Here is a 19,821-nt window from a genome sequence, read left to right as displayed (position 1 = left end):
AGGATTATGTTTCATGCATCATCCAACTTCAAAGGAAAGACAAGCTCCTACTCTGCTCTCTTTATCGAAGCCCAAACAGCAATGAAGACAACAATAAAAAAAACTCAACAACCTACTTTTGGAAATTGAAACAACAACTTTCACACACAAGCTTATAGTTGGAGACTTTAATTATAAAGAAATAAATTGGGCTACTCCTGTGTCTACAGTAGGAACTAATCATCCTGCCACAAAGTTTGTGGAAACCGTCCAAAATAATTTCTGGTACCAGCACATTCACAACCCAACCAGGTTTCGGCAAGACCAAAGGCCATCTGTCTGTAACCTGGGTATATATTATATATCCATGGGGTCACCGGTAGGTGTAGTAATACATGTATCGTGAGCATGTGAGCATGCGATTGGATAAACCACCCCATTCTTCTTTTCCCGCCACCTGTCCAACATTTACCTGTATCACTCTTGTGATACCTGCCCAGGTGAATGGACATGAAATCATTAACACTCGCAGGATCCCTGGTAAGTCACTCTTATTTTCCTCTAACATATTTTATCTACTTATGATCAATTGTAAGATAATGTGTGTGAGAGGAATGTTAGTAAGAGTGTAATCGTGTTTTATTACATTGTTTTAGGTCTCTGACCGGAGAATAAAAGAATCTTAACAAACCGAATACTTGTCATCGTTGTATTGGTTACATGTCCTTGACCGGATCTTCACCAACGAAGAAAATATGATAGATGATCTGGAGTATGATGAAAGTCTGGGTTCCAGTGACCATGTGTCCATAGTCTTTGACTATGTGTGTTTTGTGAATCAGCCCATAAACACCGAGCATACAAAACGCAGAAATTTCTACAAGGGCGATTATTCTGCCATCCGGGAAGAGATTCGAGAGATTGACTTGGATGAATTGGAACAAATAACGGATGTGAATGACACTTGGCGTAGTCTTATAGATCTTCTTACAACAATTATTGAACAACATATACCATTACATAAGACTAACACCAACAAAAAATCTAATTTGAACCAACAAGCCCGTCAGTCAATTAAGAACAAACAACAGACATGGCAAAAATATCTTCATTGCAACACGCCTGAGAACTTGAACCAGTACAAAGAGGCTAGGAACTTGGCCACCAAAAACATCAGGAAATCTGAATACACTTTTGAAAAGATTTAGCTGAAAAAATAGCAACAGACCCTAAGCTCTTTTGGAAACATGTTAGATCTAAAACAAAAACAAATTTATCCATTCAACAAGTCAAAAGACCTAATGGAGAGCTCACAAAGAACAACATAGAGACTGCAAATGTCATGGTAGAGTTCTTCTCCGGTGTATTTGTTGCAGATAACAATGTAGCCCATCCAGATCTCCGGGTTAGAAGATATACAACACCCTTGGAAACGGTAGAATTCACAAGTGACGAAATTCTTAAGGCAATAAGAAGATTAAAGCCAAACAAAGCCGCAGCGCCGGATAAGCTGCACCCAAAGTTTATTGCTGAAACTGTTGAGGAGCTTTATGAGCCACTAGCATCATTCTTTAACAAATCCATGGACGAAGGCAAAATTCCTGACAATTGAAAGCATGCACATGTAACGCCAATCCACAAGAAAGGTCCACACAATGATCCTAGCAATTATAGGCCAATAAGTCTAACATCTGTGCCATGTAAACTATTGCAAAGGATCATAAGAGATAAATTGCTTGACCATATGGAAGATCACAAGTTTTTCTCAAAAGACCAGCATGGGTTTAGACCTGGTAGATCGTGTACCACCCAACTTTTGGAATCAATCGAGGACTGGTCAGTGCATCTGGATAAAGGAAACAATCTCGACATTATTTACATTTGTACATGGATTTCAGCAAGGCCTTTGATAAAGTTTGTCATAGACTTCTGCTGTTGAAACTGGAATCGTATGGAGTAAAAGGCAAAGTTTTTGAGATGGATCAAAGAATACCTCACAGGACTATCCCAGCAGGTAGTAATCCATGGTGCTATCTCCAATAGCCTCCCAGTCCTCAGTGGAGTCCCCCAAGGAAGCGTTATCGGGCCGATTATGTTCCTGATTTATATCAACGATCTACCCGAGATGTTAAACTGTACAACAAAAGTGTTTGCAGATGATGCCAAGCTGTACAGCAGAAACTCTACCCAAGAAGAGAGGGATAATCTACAAAGCAATATTGACATTATGTGTCGATGGTCTGAAGATTGGCTAATGTCGCTGAATACAGAGAAATGCAAACATATGGAAACGGGGCACAGGCAAAAATTAACGAGCTATAGAATAAATCAAAGCGGAACTGATCATATCCTGGAGAAAGTAGACAGCGAAAAAGATATAGGTGTCTACATTGATAGGAACCTCAATTTCAACACCCACATACAGAAAACCGCTAACAAGGCTAATCAGATAGTTGGAATAATATTCAGAAGTTTTACCTACATGAGCCAAGATATCTTTGTAAGACTCTATAAATCCCTTGTCAGACCGCACCTGGAATATGCTTCAGTAATCTGGTCACCACTCTATGTTAAAGACAAAATAGCAATTGAGAGCATTCAGCGTAGATCTACCAAACGTGTACCATCACTTCGAGATAAATCATATCCAGAGAGGCTGTTAGCACTTGGTTTACCAACTCTAGAATACCGTCGCGAAAGGGCCGACATGCTGCAAGTGTTCAAAATTCTAAACAATATTGATGTTCTGGGCCGTGAAAAATTATTTAACCTATGTGACTATAGAGCAACGAGAGGTCATTCGAAAACGTTGTTCAAGAGACCCTGTAAGAAACATCTTGTGTCCAGTTATTTCAGCAACCGAGTAATAAAGCCGTGGAATGGTCTACCTGAACATGTTGTTTCCGCCCCCAGTGCCAATTGCTTCAAGGATAGATTGAACAAACATTGGAAGGACCATCCACGGAAGTTTATACCTTCAATCTTATAAAGTGATTGCAGTGCCGCTTTTGAAATTATTTTATCACTCAGTTTCATTTTTCTTACTGGAACAAATGTGTGAAAATGTGTTTTTAATTCAAAGAAAAGTTCTACACCAGGAATTGTCAAGATACATATACAGGTAGGGCGTAAGAATTGTACATGCTGCCCCCATTGCATGATCGTAAGAGGCGACTGAATTTGGGATCTTATCTTTTCTCTTCTTTCTTACAAACTTTCTTCTTCCTAATGTCTCCCTTGGCAATGCCTCACTTTTGGCCTTTAGTTGAGCGTTTGCCCCTGTGAGGAAGGCTTTGGGTTCTGTCCCCTGGCTGAGACATACCAGAGTCTTTAAAAATGGTAGTTGCTACTCCTGCTAAGCGCTCAGCATATTAGGAGTGGAACGACTGGTTCACCCGTTGTCAGTATAATGTGACCGGGTGGGGTGTGCTGCTGGGTTTCTTCGGCAGTATGCTCCAGTGAGGTAGCACTATTAATCGGCAAAAGTTCCGGCCTACCACAAGGAGACTTCACACAAACATACACAGCCTCCCAAAACACACATACGCACTCACCACACGCATACATGTCACACGCACGGGAGGCCGTCCTTAAATGACCTTAGCGGTTAATAGGACGTTAAACAAAATAAACCAAACCAAACCAAATCAAGATACATATATCAAGTGTAAATAGTATGTGTAAATAAGTGCATATTATTTCAAGTGTACAAAATGTGAATTACCATATACATGTATATCTATTTAGTGAAGAAACAACCAATCCAAAGTCGCTAAACTCCTATTTGACAAACCTCAGTAATGACATGGCGATAATACATCACACAAGCCTTTTAAGGCTTACATCAATGTCATACTGTGATTACTGTGATTACTGATTACATCAACGACCTTCCGGCAACTCTTGACGCAAAAACATACCTATTCGCGGACGACAAAAAGATTTACAATAATAATGATAACTCTAATTTCCAAGCAGATCTAGACAAGCTCCAAAAATGGTCAGATAAATGGCTCCTGAAGTTTCATCCGGACAAATGCAAAGGTATTCACGTGGGGAAGAAAACTAATAATGCGGCGTTACACTTATATAAAGATGAGGAAAATGGAAGAGTCGAGGTCACATTAGACCACGTGACAAAAGAAAAAGACCTGGGAATTATAACAGACAACAACTTCAATTCCAATGATCATATTCACGATGTGGTCAATAAAGCTAATAGAATAATGGGAACTATCCGAAGAACATACACGTACTTCGATAACACTACATTATGTCTTTTATACAAAGCACTTGTGCGACCACATCTTGAATACGGGGCTTGTGTGTGGAATCCCTATCTCCAAAAAGATATAAATGAAACAGAAAACGTGCAAAGGAGAGCAACGAAGCAGATACCGGGGATGAAAGATCTAAGTTATGAAAACAGATTGAGGATCCTTAATTTACCAACACTAAGGCATAGAAGACTGAGGGGAGATATGATCCAAGTATACAAACTAACAAATGGAGGATACGATAAAGCTGTCACTGCGGGTTTGTTAATTCCAAACAATAACAAGAGGACATAGTCTGCCACTACTAAAAAGAAGTAGACTAAATTTGAGAAAATATTCTTTCAGTGAGTGGGTCGTTAATCATTGGAACTCTCTTCCTAATGCTGTCGTTACGTCACTAACGATCAAAACGTTTGAATCCCGATTGGATAAGCATTGGGGGCAAACTGAATGTTTTTATAATCATGAGATAGACAATAACGAACTGATCCATATTTCGGGGAAAAACTCATTGTAACTTCGATCTGGATATATAGGCTTATATTGCCTGCATCGAGTATTATTATTATTATTATTAAGATCACTCACTCTGTCTAAAAATAATACTTTAAAACTTTCTTGTTAAAAATGTTATAATTATTCTTCAAAAATTGTAAGTTAAATTGTAAATGAATGAGACTTCTAAATTCTCTTCCTCCGTTTTCCTCTAATTATCACCCTATATCTACTCTTCTTAAACTCACATTTAAAAAAATAAAATCACTTTATGTAAATTCTAATGTCAGCTTGTGTTGAACACTGTTTTTGGGAAAGGGCTTTATATAAGTTGGAAAACATGTGCCCGATCCCTTTGTATATTTATGATACAATAAAATACATTTATGTATGTTTAAAAATCCAATGAGAACACAAACGTCTTATCAAAGTTCCTAAAAATCTCGCGTATGTACCGAAACGACCTCGAGACTTTTCGGGACTCCCGAAACGACTTAATTGTTACAGAAACGACTTGTTATCGAAACGACCAGCATTAGGGATATTTTGTTTGATCTTGCTTTTCATCTCGGGGAGTTTTCCTGCATTTTTGGTGTTGAATACCGATTTAAATTGGTTAATTAGTATTTCTGCTTTGCCTTTACTATCATTTATGAGTGTGCCCTTTTATAGACTTTATATAGACTTGCATTATTCCTGTTCAGTTTGACTTCGGGCCAGACTGCATGTTTTACCCACTACAACATAAAGGGGCATAACTCTAACTTACAACCGGCAAGATGGCTTCGCAACGTGACACGTCCACTATTTGTATATTTGATGTCGATGGCACCCTTACGGCCCCAAGACTTGTAAGTAACGTATAACGTCGTCAGATTCATTTTTTGTTCAAATATCATAGTTAATTTATTATCATATCGATAAAATAATCGGTGTGGCAACACGAGATATTTTACTTGGAAAGTTGGTTTATGACATGTTCGTGTTTGCTGCAATGTATGACATGTATAACACGCGCATGGCGAGAAACTTACGACGGACGCCTTGTTGGTTGGTAGTAAAACCACAGGTGATCATAACAAATAAATAGCCAGAGATATGTATCTTACTGAAGTATATTAACTGATATTCTGTTTGTAATCTGCTGCACTGTACAGAATGTATGAATATGTACCACTAATTATTAGGTAATTATTAGGTAACGTTAATTGGTCCTAGTCTAGTGCATTTTAATAGATTTAGAAATGAGATTAGCAATTTGAAATACTGATATGTGACAATACCATACTTTTGATATTTATAACTGAACGGTTTTAATGTAGAGAATGATGAAAAAGATATTTGAATTGCATCATTTTATTAGGATTTCATTAGGAAACATTATGGACGCAGGCTGAAAGCCTATATCCATATCCAGTAAATTACAAAGAAATAATAATTAAATAATATCAGTCCGATGCAATGTACATGTAGCATTTGGAGATTATTGTTCTTTATATATAAACCCGTTATTTTTCCAGTAATTGTCCAACAGGATTTCAAACTGATAAACAGTTTCTGCATTTATGACATGTTGGGGAAGACTGTTCCAGAGATCAACAATTCGATAGCTAAAGAAGTGTTTCCTTGCATCCCGTCGACATCGTTTTTTGAAAATTTTCTGGGAGTGACCTCTAGTTCTGTTATTATTGTCCATTTGGAAAAAGTTTTTCGTTACTCGACTGTCATATATATTGTTCATTATTTTAAAAACATTGATGACATCTCCTCTATTTCTCCGATGTGAAAGTGTTGGAAGATTTAATCTTTCCAAACGTTCCGAATACGATAGCGTTTTAAGTCCTGGGATGAGTTTAGTTGCCCTCCTCTGCACATTTTCAATCAGATCAATATTGTTAATTCTGAAAGGGTTCCAGACGCTTGCAGCATATTCAAGATGGGGCCTTACTAGTGCTTTAAATAGTAATGTAAACATTGATTCATCTAAATACACAAATGATCTCCGTATCAATCCAACTATGCTATTTGCTTTGTTGACACTTAATTGTATGTGTTTTTTAAAGTTCAGATCTTCGTCGATCATGACACCAATATCCTTCTCACAAGTAATGTTTTCTAGTTGAAATTTTTCTTCACCCAGTCCTGACATGTAGTATTGTCTTTTCTCAGAAGATTTAATTGAGAAAACTTTACACTTCTTTGGGTGAAATTTCAGTAGCCATGTATTTGACCAAATTTGGAGTTTGTCCAGATCATTTTGAAGTATTTGAACATCATCATTGCTGTTTATCTGCCTGTATAGTTTAGTGTCATCTGCAAATAATGGTGACTGGGAAGCTGTTATTTCGGGAAGATCATTTATATATATTACAAACAGTATTGGACCTAGTGTTGGATCATGGTTAACAAATTTTCTCTATTGTACAGTATAGGTCTACTAACTAAAAATGGTTTTTGAAAAAAAACTTGAAAATAATCTTTATTTAATTTCTGTTTGTTTCCACAGAAAATCTGCCCAGATATGGAGGAATTTCTTAAAAAATTGAAAAGTAAAGTCCACGTGGGTCTTGTAGGTGGTTCAGATCTGGTAAAGATAGAAGAACAGATGCAGGATCTCGAAAAAAATGGTAATTATATGATTTCTTTCAACATTTTTTAATAGGACTGCATAGCATACATATAATTGCATACATATTTATTTTTTTAAATGCTAACAAAATCAAGATCATTTCAAGCCAAGTCATTATATTTTATCATATAATGAGTTCAAAATTATTCTTATAACTGTCAAATCCAATTTTGAATCCCCAAATATTTTTTAGATTTTTGTTGTTGATTTTCAGAATCTGTCACGAAGAAGTTTGACTATGTCTTCTCAGAAAATGGTTTAGTTGCCTTCCATAATGGTGAAAAAGTTGGCCAGGAGGTATATGATACATGCCTGTACTATCCACAGAAATTTTAACTTCATTGAGCCTTTCACTTTGAAGGACATAACTGTTTTCTCTCCTAATTAAACAATACGGAAAAATTGTTGTTTAAATCTAGAGGTTGAAGGTATCCAAGATATTTTGTATTTACAATTTATCAATGAAATAGAACCCAGGAAACTGGGCAATTTTTGGAGGATATTTGTAGTATAAAAACCAGAATCAATCCAAATGTTTTCAGTTTTAAGACTATTTATTATTATAAATTCATATCATATTAATCATATTATATCATTATTTTAATACATATTTTCAGAACCTTCTTCATTATGCTGGAGAAGACAAGCTACAAGAAGTCATCAATTTTGCTATGAAGTACATGTCAGAAATCGTGTTGCCAGCAAAAAGGTTAAGTTTTAAAACATGGGCTGGTCTAAAAACCAATGTTTTACATCTACATGTTTAATCTTTAAATTGTCTGTGAGCTTATGCCATGGTGCAACGTTCGACTCTGTTATCCGTCGTCAAAGATCATTTCATTTAATTCCCTATTTGTCCTGAAGGCCTGAATGGGTTTCGATGAAATTTGGTCTGAAGCATTATTTGGCGAAGGAAATCAAGCTTTGTATAAATGGAGAATGTGGCTCCCCTGGGGCAGGAGGGGTTGGGCACAGTAGGGGAAAATTGGGGTAAATCCTTTAAATCCCTACTAGTCCTGAACGCCTGAATGGATATTGATGAAATTTGGCCTATAGCATTATTGGGCGAAGGAGATCAAACATATAAATGGAGGGTTTGGCTCCTCAGGGGCCGTAGGGGTGGGGTCTGTGTAACACTAAACAATTCAAAATTCTTAAGTGTTTCAGAATTTTAGATTTTCAGATTTTTGACGAAAAACCTAAAATATCCAATTTCAAAACAAAAATGAGTTTTTAGATTTTTAGGTTTTTGACCAAAATTCTAAAATATCAAAACTGTTTTGTTTTGTTTTTCGGGTGCTTTGAAGAGATGAATGAGTTTTGATATTTTGGAACTTTGAACAGAAAAGATCTAAAATTCCAATATTCCAAAACTCAAAATCGCCAAATGATTTTGGATATTTGATATTTAAGGTTTTTAGTCGATAACTTAAAAATAAAAAAAATAAAACGTATTTTTTAACAATTTTGAAAGTTGAAAATTTAGAATTTTGGCCAAAAATCTGAAAAACTAAAAACTAATTTTTGTTTTAAAATTTGATATTTTAGGTTTTTGGTCAAAAGACATTTTAGAATTTTGAATTGTTAAGTGTTATACGGACCAGGGGCTAAATAGGGGAAATTGAGGTAAATCCTTTAAATCTCTACTACAGAATGTAGTCCTGACTGCCTGAATGGATTTTGATGAAATTTGTTCTGGGGCATTATTGGGCAAATGAGATCAAACGTTGTATACAGATGGATTTGACTCCCCTGGGGCCTGCTGGGTGGAGACCAACAGGGGAAATTAAGGTAAATCCTTCAAATACCTGCTAGTCCTGACACCTGTATGTATTTTGATGAAATTTGGTCTAGAGCGTTATTTGACAAAGGAGATCAAATGTTGTATAAATAGAGGGAGTGATTACCCTGGGGCAGGAGGGGCAGGGTCCAATAGGGGAAATTGAGGTTAATCCTTTAAATCCCATCTAGCGTGAACAACGTACTGAATATATTTTGGTTAAATTTGGACTGGAGCATTACTGGGTAAAGAAAATCTAGTGTTGTATAAGTGGTGGATGTGACCCTATTAGGGTAGCACAAAGGGGGCCCAATAGGGAAACATAACGAAAAAAGAAATTTTAGAAGTCTTTTTTTTTTTTTTTTTTTATAAAGAATCAACCCATTGGAAAATATTTGAAATACCTGGTAAAATAACTGAGATATCCAGGTGAGTGATGCAGGCCTTCATAACAACATTAGCCTCATCACAATGTGAATGTCAGGGACCGAGTTGCTATGGGTAGTACTCTGCCGTCAGATTTTTATCTTCTTCTCGTGTTCTTTTAAATAAACAAGATCCATGTGATATAAAATTTACATAAACACAATGTTGTTATGGTCTCCTTAATGTTTAAAACATTAAAATCGTCCCAAAAATCTCATAGAATAGGTGTTGTAGATGGAACTACATTTTGTTTTTTATGTTTATGTTTATGTTGTTATGTGACATTTACTAAGAGTGTGCCAAGAACTATGTGACACTTTCTGATGAAAACTCCTGTTCTCTTTCTCCCGACATAAGTCCCTGGTAAAAACATGAAAAAAAAACAAACATTTTTTTATTATTTGGTGCTTTAACAGATAAGATAAAAAAACAATCATACTGTAAATATATGGAACACGATTATTTTCTCTATATTCATGAGGTCATAACATGAGCTTCTGGACATACTTTCCATGAATCGCTAATGCAATTCATGGAATATGACCTGAAGCCAATGTTGTTATGAAGTTATGAATATTGAGAAAATAAGTTTAATTCCATAAATAACAACATTAAGTCAAAATCATGGTCTAATACCTACAGTTGATTGAACTACGCTATGCTACACTTATACACTAATGATAAGTGTTGAGTAGCAATCAACTGATTATGCTGAATATATCACCACAATCTAAATCATCAGTCTGGTGATGTTTTCCATTCCATCTCAAACTAGAACATGCACAGTTATGAACCAAGGGAAACCCTACATAATGGTACCAGGTTTTGTCATTATCCGTATAATAAAGTAAAGTGCTTTTTTAAGAAACCATTTAAAGAAACGTGTTTATGGATAGACTTTTCATGATGGACAGATGCTTGCTCCCAAGTAATTGGTATACTTCACCATCTTATGATAGCATGCAAAAGCAAAAGTATTACTTAAGATATCAAAAAATATATAAAAAAGAAAACACACAAAAAACCCATTTTACCTAAATGTTCAATCAATATTTTATGTTGAACAGTAAAAAGGTATCCATGAGGACAGGTATATGGTGAGTCAGGAAGTTTTTGTTCCTATGAAATGATAGTCTAAAATGAATGAACTCTTTCGTACGTCAGTCACTAGATGTTCTTGTTTCCAATTTGAGTGTGTATTTTCCATATAAAATTTGATACCGTTTTTCAATGGAAATCACAGATTATTTCTTTTATTTACAGAGGCACATTTTTTGAGTTTCGCAGCAGTATGATCAATATATGTCCAGTTGGTAGAAGCTGTTCACAAGAGGAAAGACTTCAATTTGTAGAATATGATACGGTTAGTATAATGTTCAATATTACGATTTTAGGTCACCCTAGACAAGACAAATAGTGTGACCCATGGGACCCAAGTGTTGGGGCCCCAAAAGGGGAATTTTGCTGTAATATTGCTTTAAAACCCTATACTCCTCCTAAAAACATTTGAGTATATTTCTACCAAATTTGGTGTGAAACATTGGAAGAGCTAGCTAGGGCAATCATACTTTGTTTAAATGAGGCAGGTCTGACCACATATCACATATACACATGTGTTAGATCCTCTATATATAATGGTTAAATTGTCAGATGACCATTAAGGGCCATGGCCCTCTTGTTTCCTTTATTTTTTTTTCATTTTACACAGGTAATGGAAGGTAAGAGAATGATATTTGAGTTACTTACATGTAGTTGTGTAGATTTTGTCATGTATTCTTACACTTAAGAACTTGACAACATAGGCAAGTAGTGTACTTACGATTCGATCCTTTACCCTATCTGTTTTTAGCTTACCTGGTCCAACGAACCAAGGTGAGCTTATGCCATACTGTGGCATCCGGCGTCTGTCAACAATTTACTTCTTCTTCATAACCGCTGATCAGAATTGAATTAAGTTTGATCGGTAGTATCATGATGGAATGGGGATTAAAAACTGTACAAATGGTGGGACTGACTCCCCTGTGGGATGAGGGGCGTGACGAAAAAGGGTCAATTTGCCGTAGTTGATATAAAAGACTTCTTCTCTGGAACTAAGCAATGGATGTCGCTCATATGTCTGGTAGCATTGTTATTTGGTAAAGATTTCAAGTTGTACAGATGGTGGGGCTGACCCCCTGGGGGCCTGAGGGGTGGGGCCAAAAGGGATCAATTTGGCTTAATTGATGTAAATGACTTTTTTTTTCTGGAACTTAGCAATGGATATCGCTAATATTTGACAGGTAGCATTCTTATGGGGTAGGGATTCAAAATTGTAGAAATTGTAGGGACTAACCCCCTGGGGGCCTGAGGGGGAGTGGGGGTTGTTGAAAGGGGTGAATTTGGCTTAATTGTACCCCTCGCAACAAAGTTAGGGGGATATACTGTCTGGCTATGCATTCGCTCATTTCTTTGTGGATTTCACTCAAATTTGGCACATAGTTAGAAAACCATATGAATTTGTGTCCCCTGCAGTGATTTTGCCATTAAGCTCTTTTTAACAGAGTAATGCCCCCTTTTCTTACAAAATGTGACATAATTTTGTCCGGCTATGCATTCACTTAGTTTTCGATGGTTTTTCTTGAAACTTTATACAAAGTTGAAGGATGGCATGAAGTCGTATCTCCAGTAACAGCTTCTTCCGAAAAAAAACCTTTTTACAGAGTTATGCCCCTTTATGTAAAAAATGGTTACTAGCTTGTCTGGTTATGCATTTGCTTTGTTTTCAATGGATTTTACTGAAATTTGGTATATAGTTAGAGGATCCTACCAGGCTGTGCTCTATGCAAAGTTTTTGCCGAATTACCAGTTCTAATAGAGGTATGCCCCTTTTTCTTTAAAAACGAGCAAAATTTTGTCCGTCTATGCATACGCTTAGTTTTGGATAGATTTTCTTCAAACTTGATACTGAATTGAAGGACCGCATAGAATTTTGCCGCCAGGAACAGCTTTTTCCTATAAAACCCAGAGTTATGACCCTTTTTGTAAGAAATGGTTACAAGTTTGTCCCGTTATGGATTTATTTTGTTTTTTGTAACAATATCTTTCTCATTGGAGCTCATTTGTTCTTACCTAAACATAGAACATGTTTGATTTGGTTATAGTACCATAAATAGGCAGCTTCACAAAGTATTCAAACCAATCATGGAAAAGCGGTGGGTATAATTGTCACCCCCTCGGTGACAGCTCTAGTTGATATAGACGGCCTCTTCTCTGAAACTAAATAATGGATATCACTCATATTTGAATAGTAGCATCCTTATGGGATAGGGATTCAAAATTGTACAAATGGTGGAACTGCATGACCCCCTGGGGGCCTGAGGGGCAGGGCCAAAAAGGGGCAGTTTGGCTAAATTAATTTTCTGGAAGTAAGCGATGAATATCAATCATATTTGACTGGTAGCATCCCTAGAGGTTGGGGATTCAAAAAGCTATAAATGGTCCAGCTGACCCCCAGAGGGCTGAGAGGTGGGTCTAAAGGGGGTCAATTTGGCTAAAGATTTATGAACAACTTATCTGATACTAAATTATGTACATCGCTCATATTTAATTGGTAACATCCTTATGGGGTAGAGATTCAAAGTTATAGAAATGGTGGGACTGACCCCTGGGGGCCTAAGGGATGGGGCCAAAAGGGGTCCGTTTTGCAATATTTATATTAACGACTTCTCTTTTAAACCATTCAGATGCCAACCCCATGATCATATATAGCCTTGCTGGGCTGGAACATAAACATTACATTGACATTTGCTCAAATAAACCAGGTGAGCAATACAAGCCCTCTGGGCCTCTTATTATTAGTGTTATACTTTGAAGTTTATATTAATGTCAGTATGATTTGTATTAGTAATATGCATTCATTTCTAGACAGAAAAAAGATCTTTCAGTTACGGACGGATCAAATGTTCTATGTTCTTACTCTGAATTTCAGAAAAACAAAATGAGAGAGAAGTTTCAGGCTGCCCTCATAAAAGAGTTCCCTGATGCAGGTCTGGTCTTTGCCATTGGTGGTCAAATCAGTATTGATGTGTACCCTGTAGGATGGGACAAAACCTTCTGTCTTAAGTTCATAGAGAAGGGAAATTATAAGACAATACACTTCTTTGGTGACAAAACTGATCCAGTAAGTATTGGTAAATAAAGGGAATGTTGTTTGTCACATACTAATATAAATATATACTGTGTCACAGACTTACCCGTACTATAAAGTATATACTGTGTCACAGACTTACCTGTACTATAAAGTATATACTATGTCAACTTACCTGTACTATAAATATATACTGTGTCACAGACTTACCCGTACTATAAAGTATATACTGTGTCACAGACTTACCTGTACTATAAAGTATATACTATGTCACAGACTTACCTGTACTATAAAGTATATACTGTGTCACAGACTTACCTGTACTATAAAGTATATACTGAGTCAGACTTACCCGTACTATAAAGTATATACTGTGTCACAGACTTACCCGTACTATAAAGTATATACTGTGTCAACTTACCTGTACTATAAAGTATATACTGTGTCACAGACTTACCTGTACTATAAAGTATATACTATGTCAACTTACCTGTACTATAAAATATATTCTGTGTCACAGACTTACCTGTACTATAAAGTATATACTATGTCACAGACTTACCTGTACTATAAAGTATATACTGTGTCACAGACTTACCTGTACTATAAAGTATATACTGTGTCACAGACTTACCTGTACTATAAAGTATATACTGTGTCACAGACTTACCTGTACTATAAAGTATATACTGTGTCACAGACTTACCTGTACTATAAAGTATATACTGTGTCACAGACTTACCTGTACTATAAAGTATATACTGTGTCACAGACTTACCTGTACTATAAAGTATATACTATGTCACAGACTTACCTGTACTATAAAGTATACTGTGTCACAGACTTACCTGTACTATAAAGTATATACTATGTCACAGACTTACCTGTATTATAAAGTATATACTGTGTCACAGACTTACCTGTACTATAAAGTATATACTATGTCACAGACTTACCTGTACTATAAAGTTTATATACTCTGGGATCCCGGATGTTTCAGAGATTCCCACTAATTTTCAATGATTTTTAAGCATTGATGTGCATGTAATATTTTTCATATCGGGGGGGGGGGGGGGGGGGCTATGTAGATAAAATCTATTAACTTATTACTGTATATGGTACTGCTTCAATAGACAAACTTGGAGTCCTCCCATGGAGTAGATATGTTACTGGAATAACCCTGGATTTAATTGGCCAATTGGCAGAATTACGAAATAAATAAAGCAAAATTTGAAATGAGTGAGCCTCTGTAGAACAAAAATGAAAACTTTGTGAAAAGCTTCGTAAATCTGGTATAAAAGAGAAACAAATGGTCCTTTTTATCACTTGATCAAAATGCTTTTACAAGTTATATGGAAAACATGCATTCCCAATGCCAATTTGACATCTATTGTTCCCATGGTGATGTCATGTAATCTGCAAATATGTGTGTAACAGAGTGCATGATTAATTTAATTTAAATCACTGCCACCGCTAGGGATCAAACCCAGGACCTCTGGCTTACCAGTCTAACGCTCAACCGATTGAGCTAAAGAGAAGATCTCTCTAGCCGAGCGGTATCTTGCGGCTAGTATTTACCAGGGTTGCATACTCCCCCTCCAGGAAAGAACTCGTCCTCAAGTTTCCAGGGGTAATAGCGATGTTTGTGGAGCAATCCTGAGTATTTTCCCGCGTCCCTACATGGGTGCCAATGTAACAGAGTGCATGATTTATTAAATTTAAATCACTGCCTCCGCTAGGGATCCATACTTGCCAACTTTCCCGATTTAGTCGGGAATTTCCCGATTCCAGACTCCCTGCCCCGTCTCCCGATCGTATAGATAAAACATAGCGTATTCTCCCGATTTTGGAGAATATGTCTTGATAACCCCGTATGGAGCCCCTATTCATCTTGTTAGATTCACTTAGGCCTATGACAGGTAACGCTTGCTGGCTGGTGAAAGACATATGTGTGGGGCATTGGTCAGTTAACTGACCTGCTCACAGACCGTAACGAAATTCTGACACTTCACTGACTGCAAGGGTGACAATACCCCGATAAATAAACAATTAATTAAAACCAATTAAGCTGAGGACGAGTGGTGATGGTTTTGTAGCAGGTCAGTCATGGTTGATTAAACGCTTGTAAATGGCTTCGTATACTGCCTTTGATGTCAAGCGCATAAACGACCTCTACTTGACAGTATATCTCGGACAGAAAAAGTGAAAACAACACTGGCAATGTTAACGTTATCAACGGAGTATCAAATTTGACAGATTACTTATTGAAATGTTAACTACATTTAAACATTGGCTGATCTTTAGATAATTAGCACAAGGAAATAAATTCACAATAACGACCATATAGACCGAAGGCCTGGTTGCCGGTAGGTAACGTCGTTTCAATCACCGTAGCATCAGCATACTTCGTGTGCAGAGACTTATTTTGGCAGAAACTTTCCCAATTCACATTTTGAAAGACAGAAACATGTCCACAAATACTCACTTTCTTAAACTAAATACTGTCATGTAAGCCTATAATAGTGATTACAACTGCTGGTACAGCCCTTTTTATTTTATTTTTGTATTATTGTCTTTGTTGTAATCGAAAGGAAACATTTGAAATTTCATTCAGATATTATATTGTACTCTAGATATTTATCGTGACAGTTTAGGTATTTTCTTTTGAAGTTTACTGCTGGAGAGAAAGCTTGATAGAAAGTGATATCATTGTGATAATTTGCATTTAATTGACTGACATCAATCTTACAACATAATTTTCATAACATATCTAAGTAAATACTTTTATTTAGAGTGAACAGTGAGTTAAATCATTTCCAGAAATAATTAAAAATGATGTAATTTTGCATTTTTTTTTTTGTTACTTGTTGCTTATATAATTATCTTTCCAAACTTGAATAAAAAAAGATCATTGGTCAAGCTTGAAGTAAGTTTTCCCCCCTTTTTTTCAGTGAGGGAAGGAAGCTTAAGTGTTCATGCAAGGAATTTATTTTCCAATAGCAAATTATCTCCCCTTAGTTTTTGTTTGCTAAATGTGTCACGCGTGAAATGTGTTTTCCGGTCAAAAATGTCGCTCACGCACTTTCTCCCCCATGAGAATTTTAAAAAGTTGGCAAGTATGGGGATCGAACCCGGGACCTCTGGCTTACTAGTCTAACGCTCAACCGATCGAGCTAAAGAGAAGATCTCTCTAGCCGAGCGATATATTGCGGCTAGTATTTACCAGGGTTACATGTGCAACTTCATTTCAGTATCATTTTATGATGTATCATGCTGTACAAGTTCATGCATACATAACAATACAGGATCATTATGGGTGTATTCACTGAATCAAATTGCAATCATGGGATATATATGATAGGTAGTCCCCTAATTAATTGTGCTTTTGAGTCAATTCAAGTTTTTGAGTGTGATACTCATTGTCCGTATGTCCTCGCTCTAGTAAGGTAGAATCATGAATGTGTGTACATGTATTATCCATGAATTTTGTAGTTATACTTACGATGTTGTTTCAGGGCGGCAATGACCATGAGATTTTTAGTGATCCACGGACAATCGGACACAAAGTGACCAGTCCAGATGACACGATAAAACAGGTCTCAGAACTGTTCTTCAAAGACTGACACATCTAGTTCCTATATACATGTATATCTATGAAATCTCACACTTCATTTTGTCAGAAATATGGGACAGCCAGTGCGGAAAACACAGTTTTAAATTGAAAAGACTTGGGGAAGTAATGAAAAGTTCAAATTTAAGATATATACTGTAGTAGAAGGTCTTTCTGGGTATGTGATTTTAGAACATACAAAATGTAGTGTTGTTTTTTTTGCATTTTCTGCAGATTTTATTTATTTCAGACCTTTTAAATCTATTGTGCTTTATAAACAGTAGATGGGTGTATTGTAGGTATAAATATTCTTGTGAAAGAATTATTGGGGAGGGCAATCATATAAGTATTTTATGTAAATGAGGCTGTGTGGAAGTGGAAGGAAAGAACCAAAAAAATGCCTAATGATGCATAATCGACTAGTATATATAGTGTTATCGTTATTTATAGGTATCATTCATTACAATCACATGTTAGGATGATATGTTACTTTGTAAATGATTCCGAGTGATGTATGTACTGTACAAGAGTGATGTTTTGGTACGTCATGTGTATGTATATTGAGATTTGGTACAAGAATGGTGGTTATTGTATGTTTAGAATCGCAATAGGTCATGTGTGCTATGGAGATTCATAATGATGTCACAGATATCGAGAGATTCATTGCAAATGTGTACATTATAATTGTGTTATATTTAAAGCACAATCAAGATACATGTAGTTATGTTTGACAGACACAACCAGCTGTGAAAGATAAAGGAAAATTTCAAATACCAATTTGTGCACTTTCAGTATAATCTAATATTGTATTTCTATTTATTCATTTAGATATATTCTTGTTCTGTTTGGTAGACATTATGGTATTTCCATTTCTTGATTTCCCAGGAATCTCAAATAAAATCTACCTTCAGATAACTATCATGATGAACTTGTATTTTCAAATAAAAATGAGAGAATCTGTTAACAACAGAACCAGTTTATACCAACTGTTATATTGGAGAATGTTACACATGTGCTCAGTTATATTGGAGAATGTTACACATGTTCACTGAAGCAAGACAAATATTTTCTTAGCTACAGCAAACAAAATATTCCATACATATAAGTAGAATGCATGATTTCCATATATAGTATTTGGTGTTCTTTAAATTATAAAATGATGGACTCCGATCAATGTTTCAAATTAAATTCTTCTGCAAATTACGCCATGTTGTACTGAAGTAGAAATACACAATTTGACTTTTAAAGGAAATATAAAATGATAACAGGTTGAGATTTTTAAAAACACGGTTTTGAAAAAGCGTTCAGACACACGACAATGTATGGAGGGTGGACATCTTTGAATATCAATAAGAGCCTCCTTCATATCCTATGGAATGCCTGTGAATAAACATAGCTAAATGATAGAATATTACTGGTTATACAATATTACTGGTTATACAATATTACTGGTTATACAATATTACTAGTTATAACTGGTTATTAGTGATTATAGAATGTTGCTGGTTATCAGGAGAGCGAGGTCTCTGATATTATGGTTTCTGTATACATACAATGTAGCTGCTTTAATGATGCAAGGGAAGTAAGTGTTGCAAATGGAGGCAATAATGTCTGCCTTGTTTGAGGAAAATGTCAAACATGTGGTATTAAACATGAGTTTGCATTCAACACCATTATTTATTTTGTTCCGAAAAAAATTATTTTTTATAACAATTTATTTGTCAATTTTGATTAAAATCTTACGTACTTTTTAGTGTGTCAGTGTCTTATTGCTGTTGTAGATGGGTTTTGACCTCGTAATAGGTTATATTAGTTACTTTGACAGCTGATCTGTGATGGTGTATTTTAGGACACAGTGACATTTGATGGTTTACTGCAGATTATTGAACCTGAAAGCCGACATTTGATGGTTTACTGTAAGACATGGTCACCTTGACAGCTGACCTCTGATGGTTTACTGTAGGACATGGTCACCTCGACAGCTGACCTCTGATGGTTTACTGTAGGACATGGCCACCTCGACAGCTGACCTCTGATGGTTTACTGTAGGACATGGCCACCTCGACAGCTGACCTCTGATGGTTTACTGTAGGACATGGCCACCTCGACAGCTGACCTCTGATGATTTACTGTAGGACATGGTCACCTTGACAGCTGACCTCTGATGGTTTACTGTAGGACATGGTCACCTCGACAGCTGACCTCTGATGGTTTACTGTAGGACATCGCCACCTCGACAGCTGACCTCTGATGGTTTACTGTAGGACATGGTCACCTCGACAGCTGACCTCTGATGGTTTACTGTAGGACATGATCACCTCGACAGCTGACCTCTGATGGTTTACTGTAGGACATGGTCACCTCGACAGCTGACCTCTGATGGTTTACTTGTAGAACATGATCACCTCGACAGCTGACCTTTGATGGTTTACTGTAGGACATGGTCACCTCGACAGCTGACCTCTGATGGTTTAATGTAGGACATGGTCACCTTGACAG

At 36.4% G+C, this 19,821-nt stretch overlaps 1 protein-coding gene across 1 annotated transcript; it reads left to right on the top strand.

Moving 5' to 3' along the window:
- The first annotated feature begins 5,437 nt into the window (after nucleotides 1-5,437).
- On the top strand, nucleotides 5,438-19,073 carry LOC117328379 (phosphomannomutase 2-like). Its single transcript, XM_033885909.1, has 7 exons — nucleotides 5,438-5,602; nucleotides 7,258-7,378; nucleotides 7,595-7,677; nucleotides 7,998-8,089; nucleotides 10,850-10,949; nucleotides 13,554-13,745; nucleotides 17,228-19,073. Exons 1-7 carry the CDS (start codon nucleotides 5,531-5,533, stop codon nucleotides 17,333-17,335), a joined length of 768 nt encoding a protein of 255 aa, XP_033741800.1. The 5' UTR covers nucleotides 5,438-5,530; the 3' UTR covers nucleotides 17,336-19,073.
- Nucleotides 19,074-19,821: the final 748 nt, after the last annotated feature.

Source organism: Pecten maximus, chromosome 1 (assembly GCF_902652985.1).
Source record: "Pecten maximus chromosome 1, xPecMax1.1, whole genome shotgun sequence".
NCBI classification, from domain to species: domain Eukaryota; kingdom Metazoa; phylum Mollusca; class Bivalvia; order Pectinida; family Pectinidae; genus Pecten; species Pecten maximus.
The sequence above is the reverse complement of the archived record's forward strand: the minus strand, read 5'-3'. Positions and strand labels throughout refer to the sequence as shown.

What these genes read in the sequence shown, in the direction of transcription:
- LOC117328379 (XM_033885909.1), top strand. Translation starts at nt 5,531, where the DNA reads ATGGCTTCGCAACGTGACACGTCCACTATTTGTATATTTGATGTCGAT. An exon ending in CCCTTACGGCCCCAAGACTT is followed by an intron (nt 5,603 to 7,257) that starts GTAAGTAACGTA and finishes TTGTTTCCACAG; the next exon opens with AAAATCTGCCCAGATATGGA. An exon ending in GTGAAAAAGTTGGCCAGGAG is followed by an intron (nt 7,678 to 7,997) that starts GTATATGATACA and finishes ACATATTTTCAG; the next exon opens with AACCTTCTTCATTATGCTGG.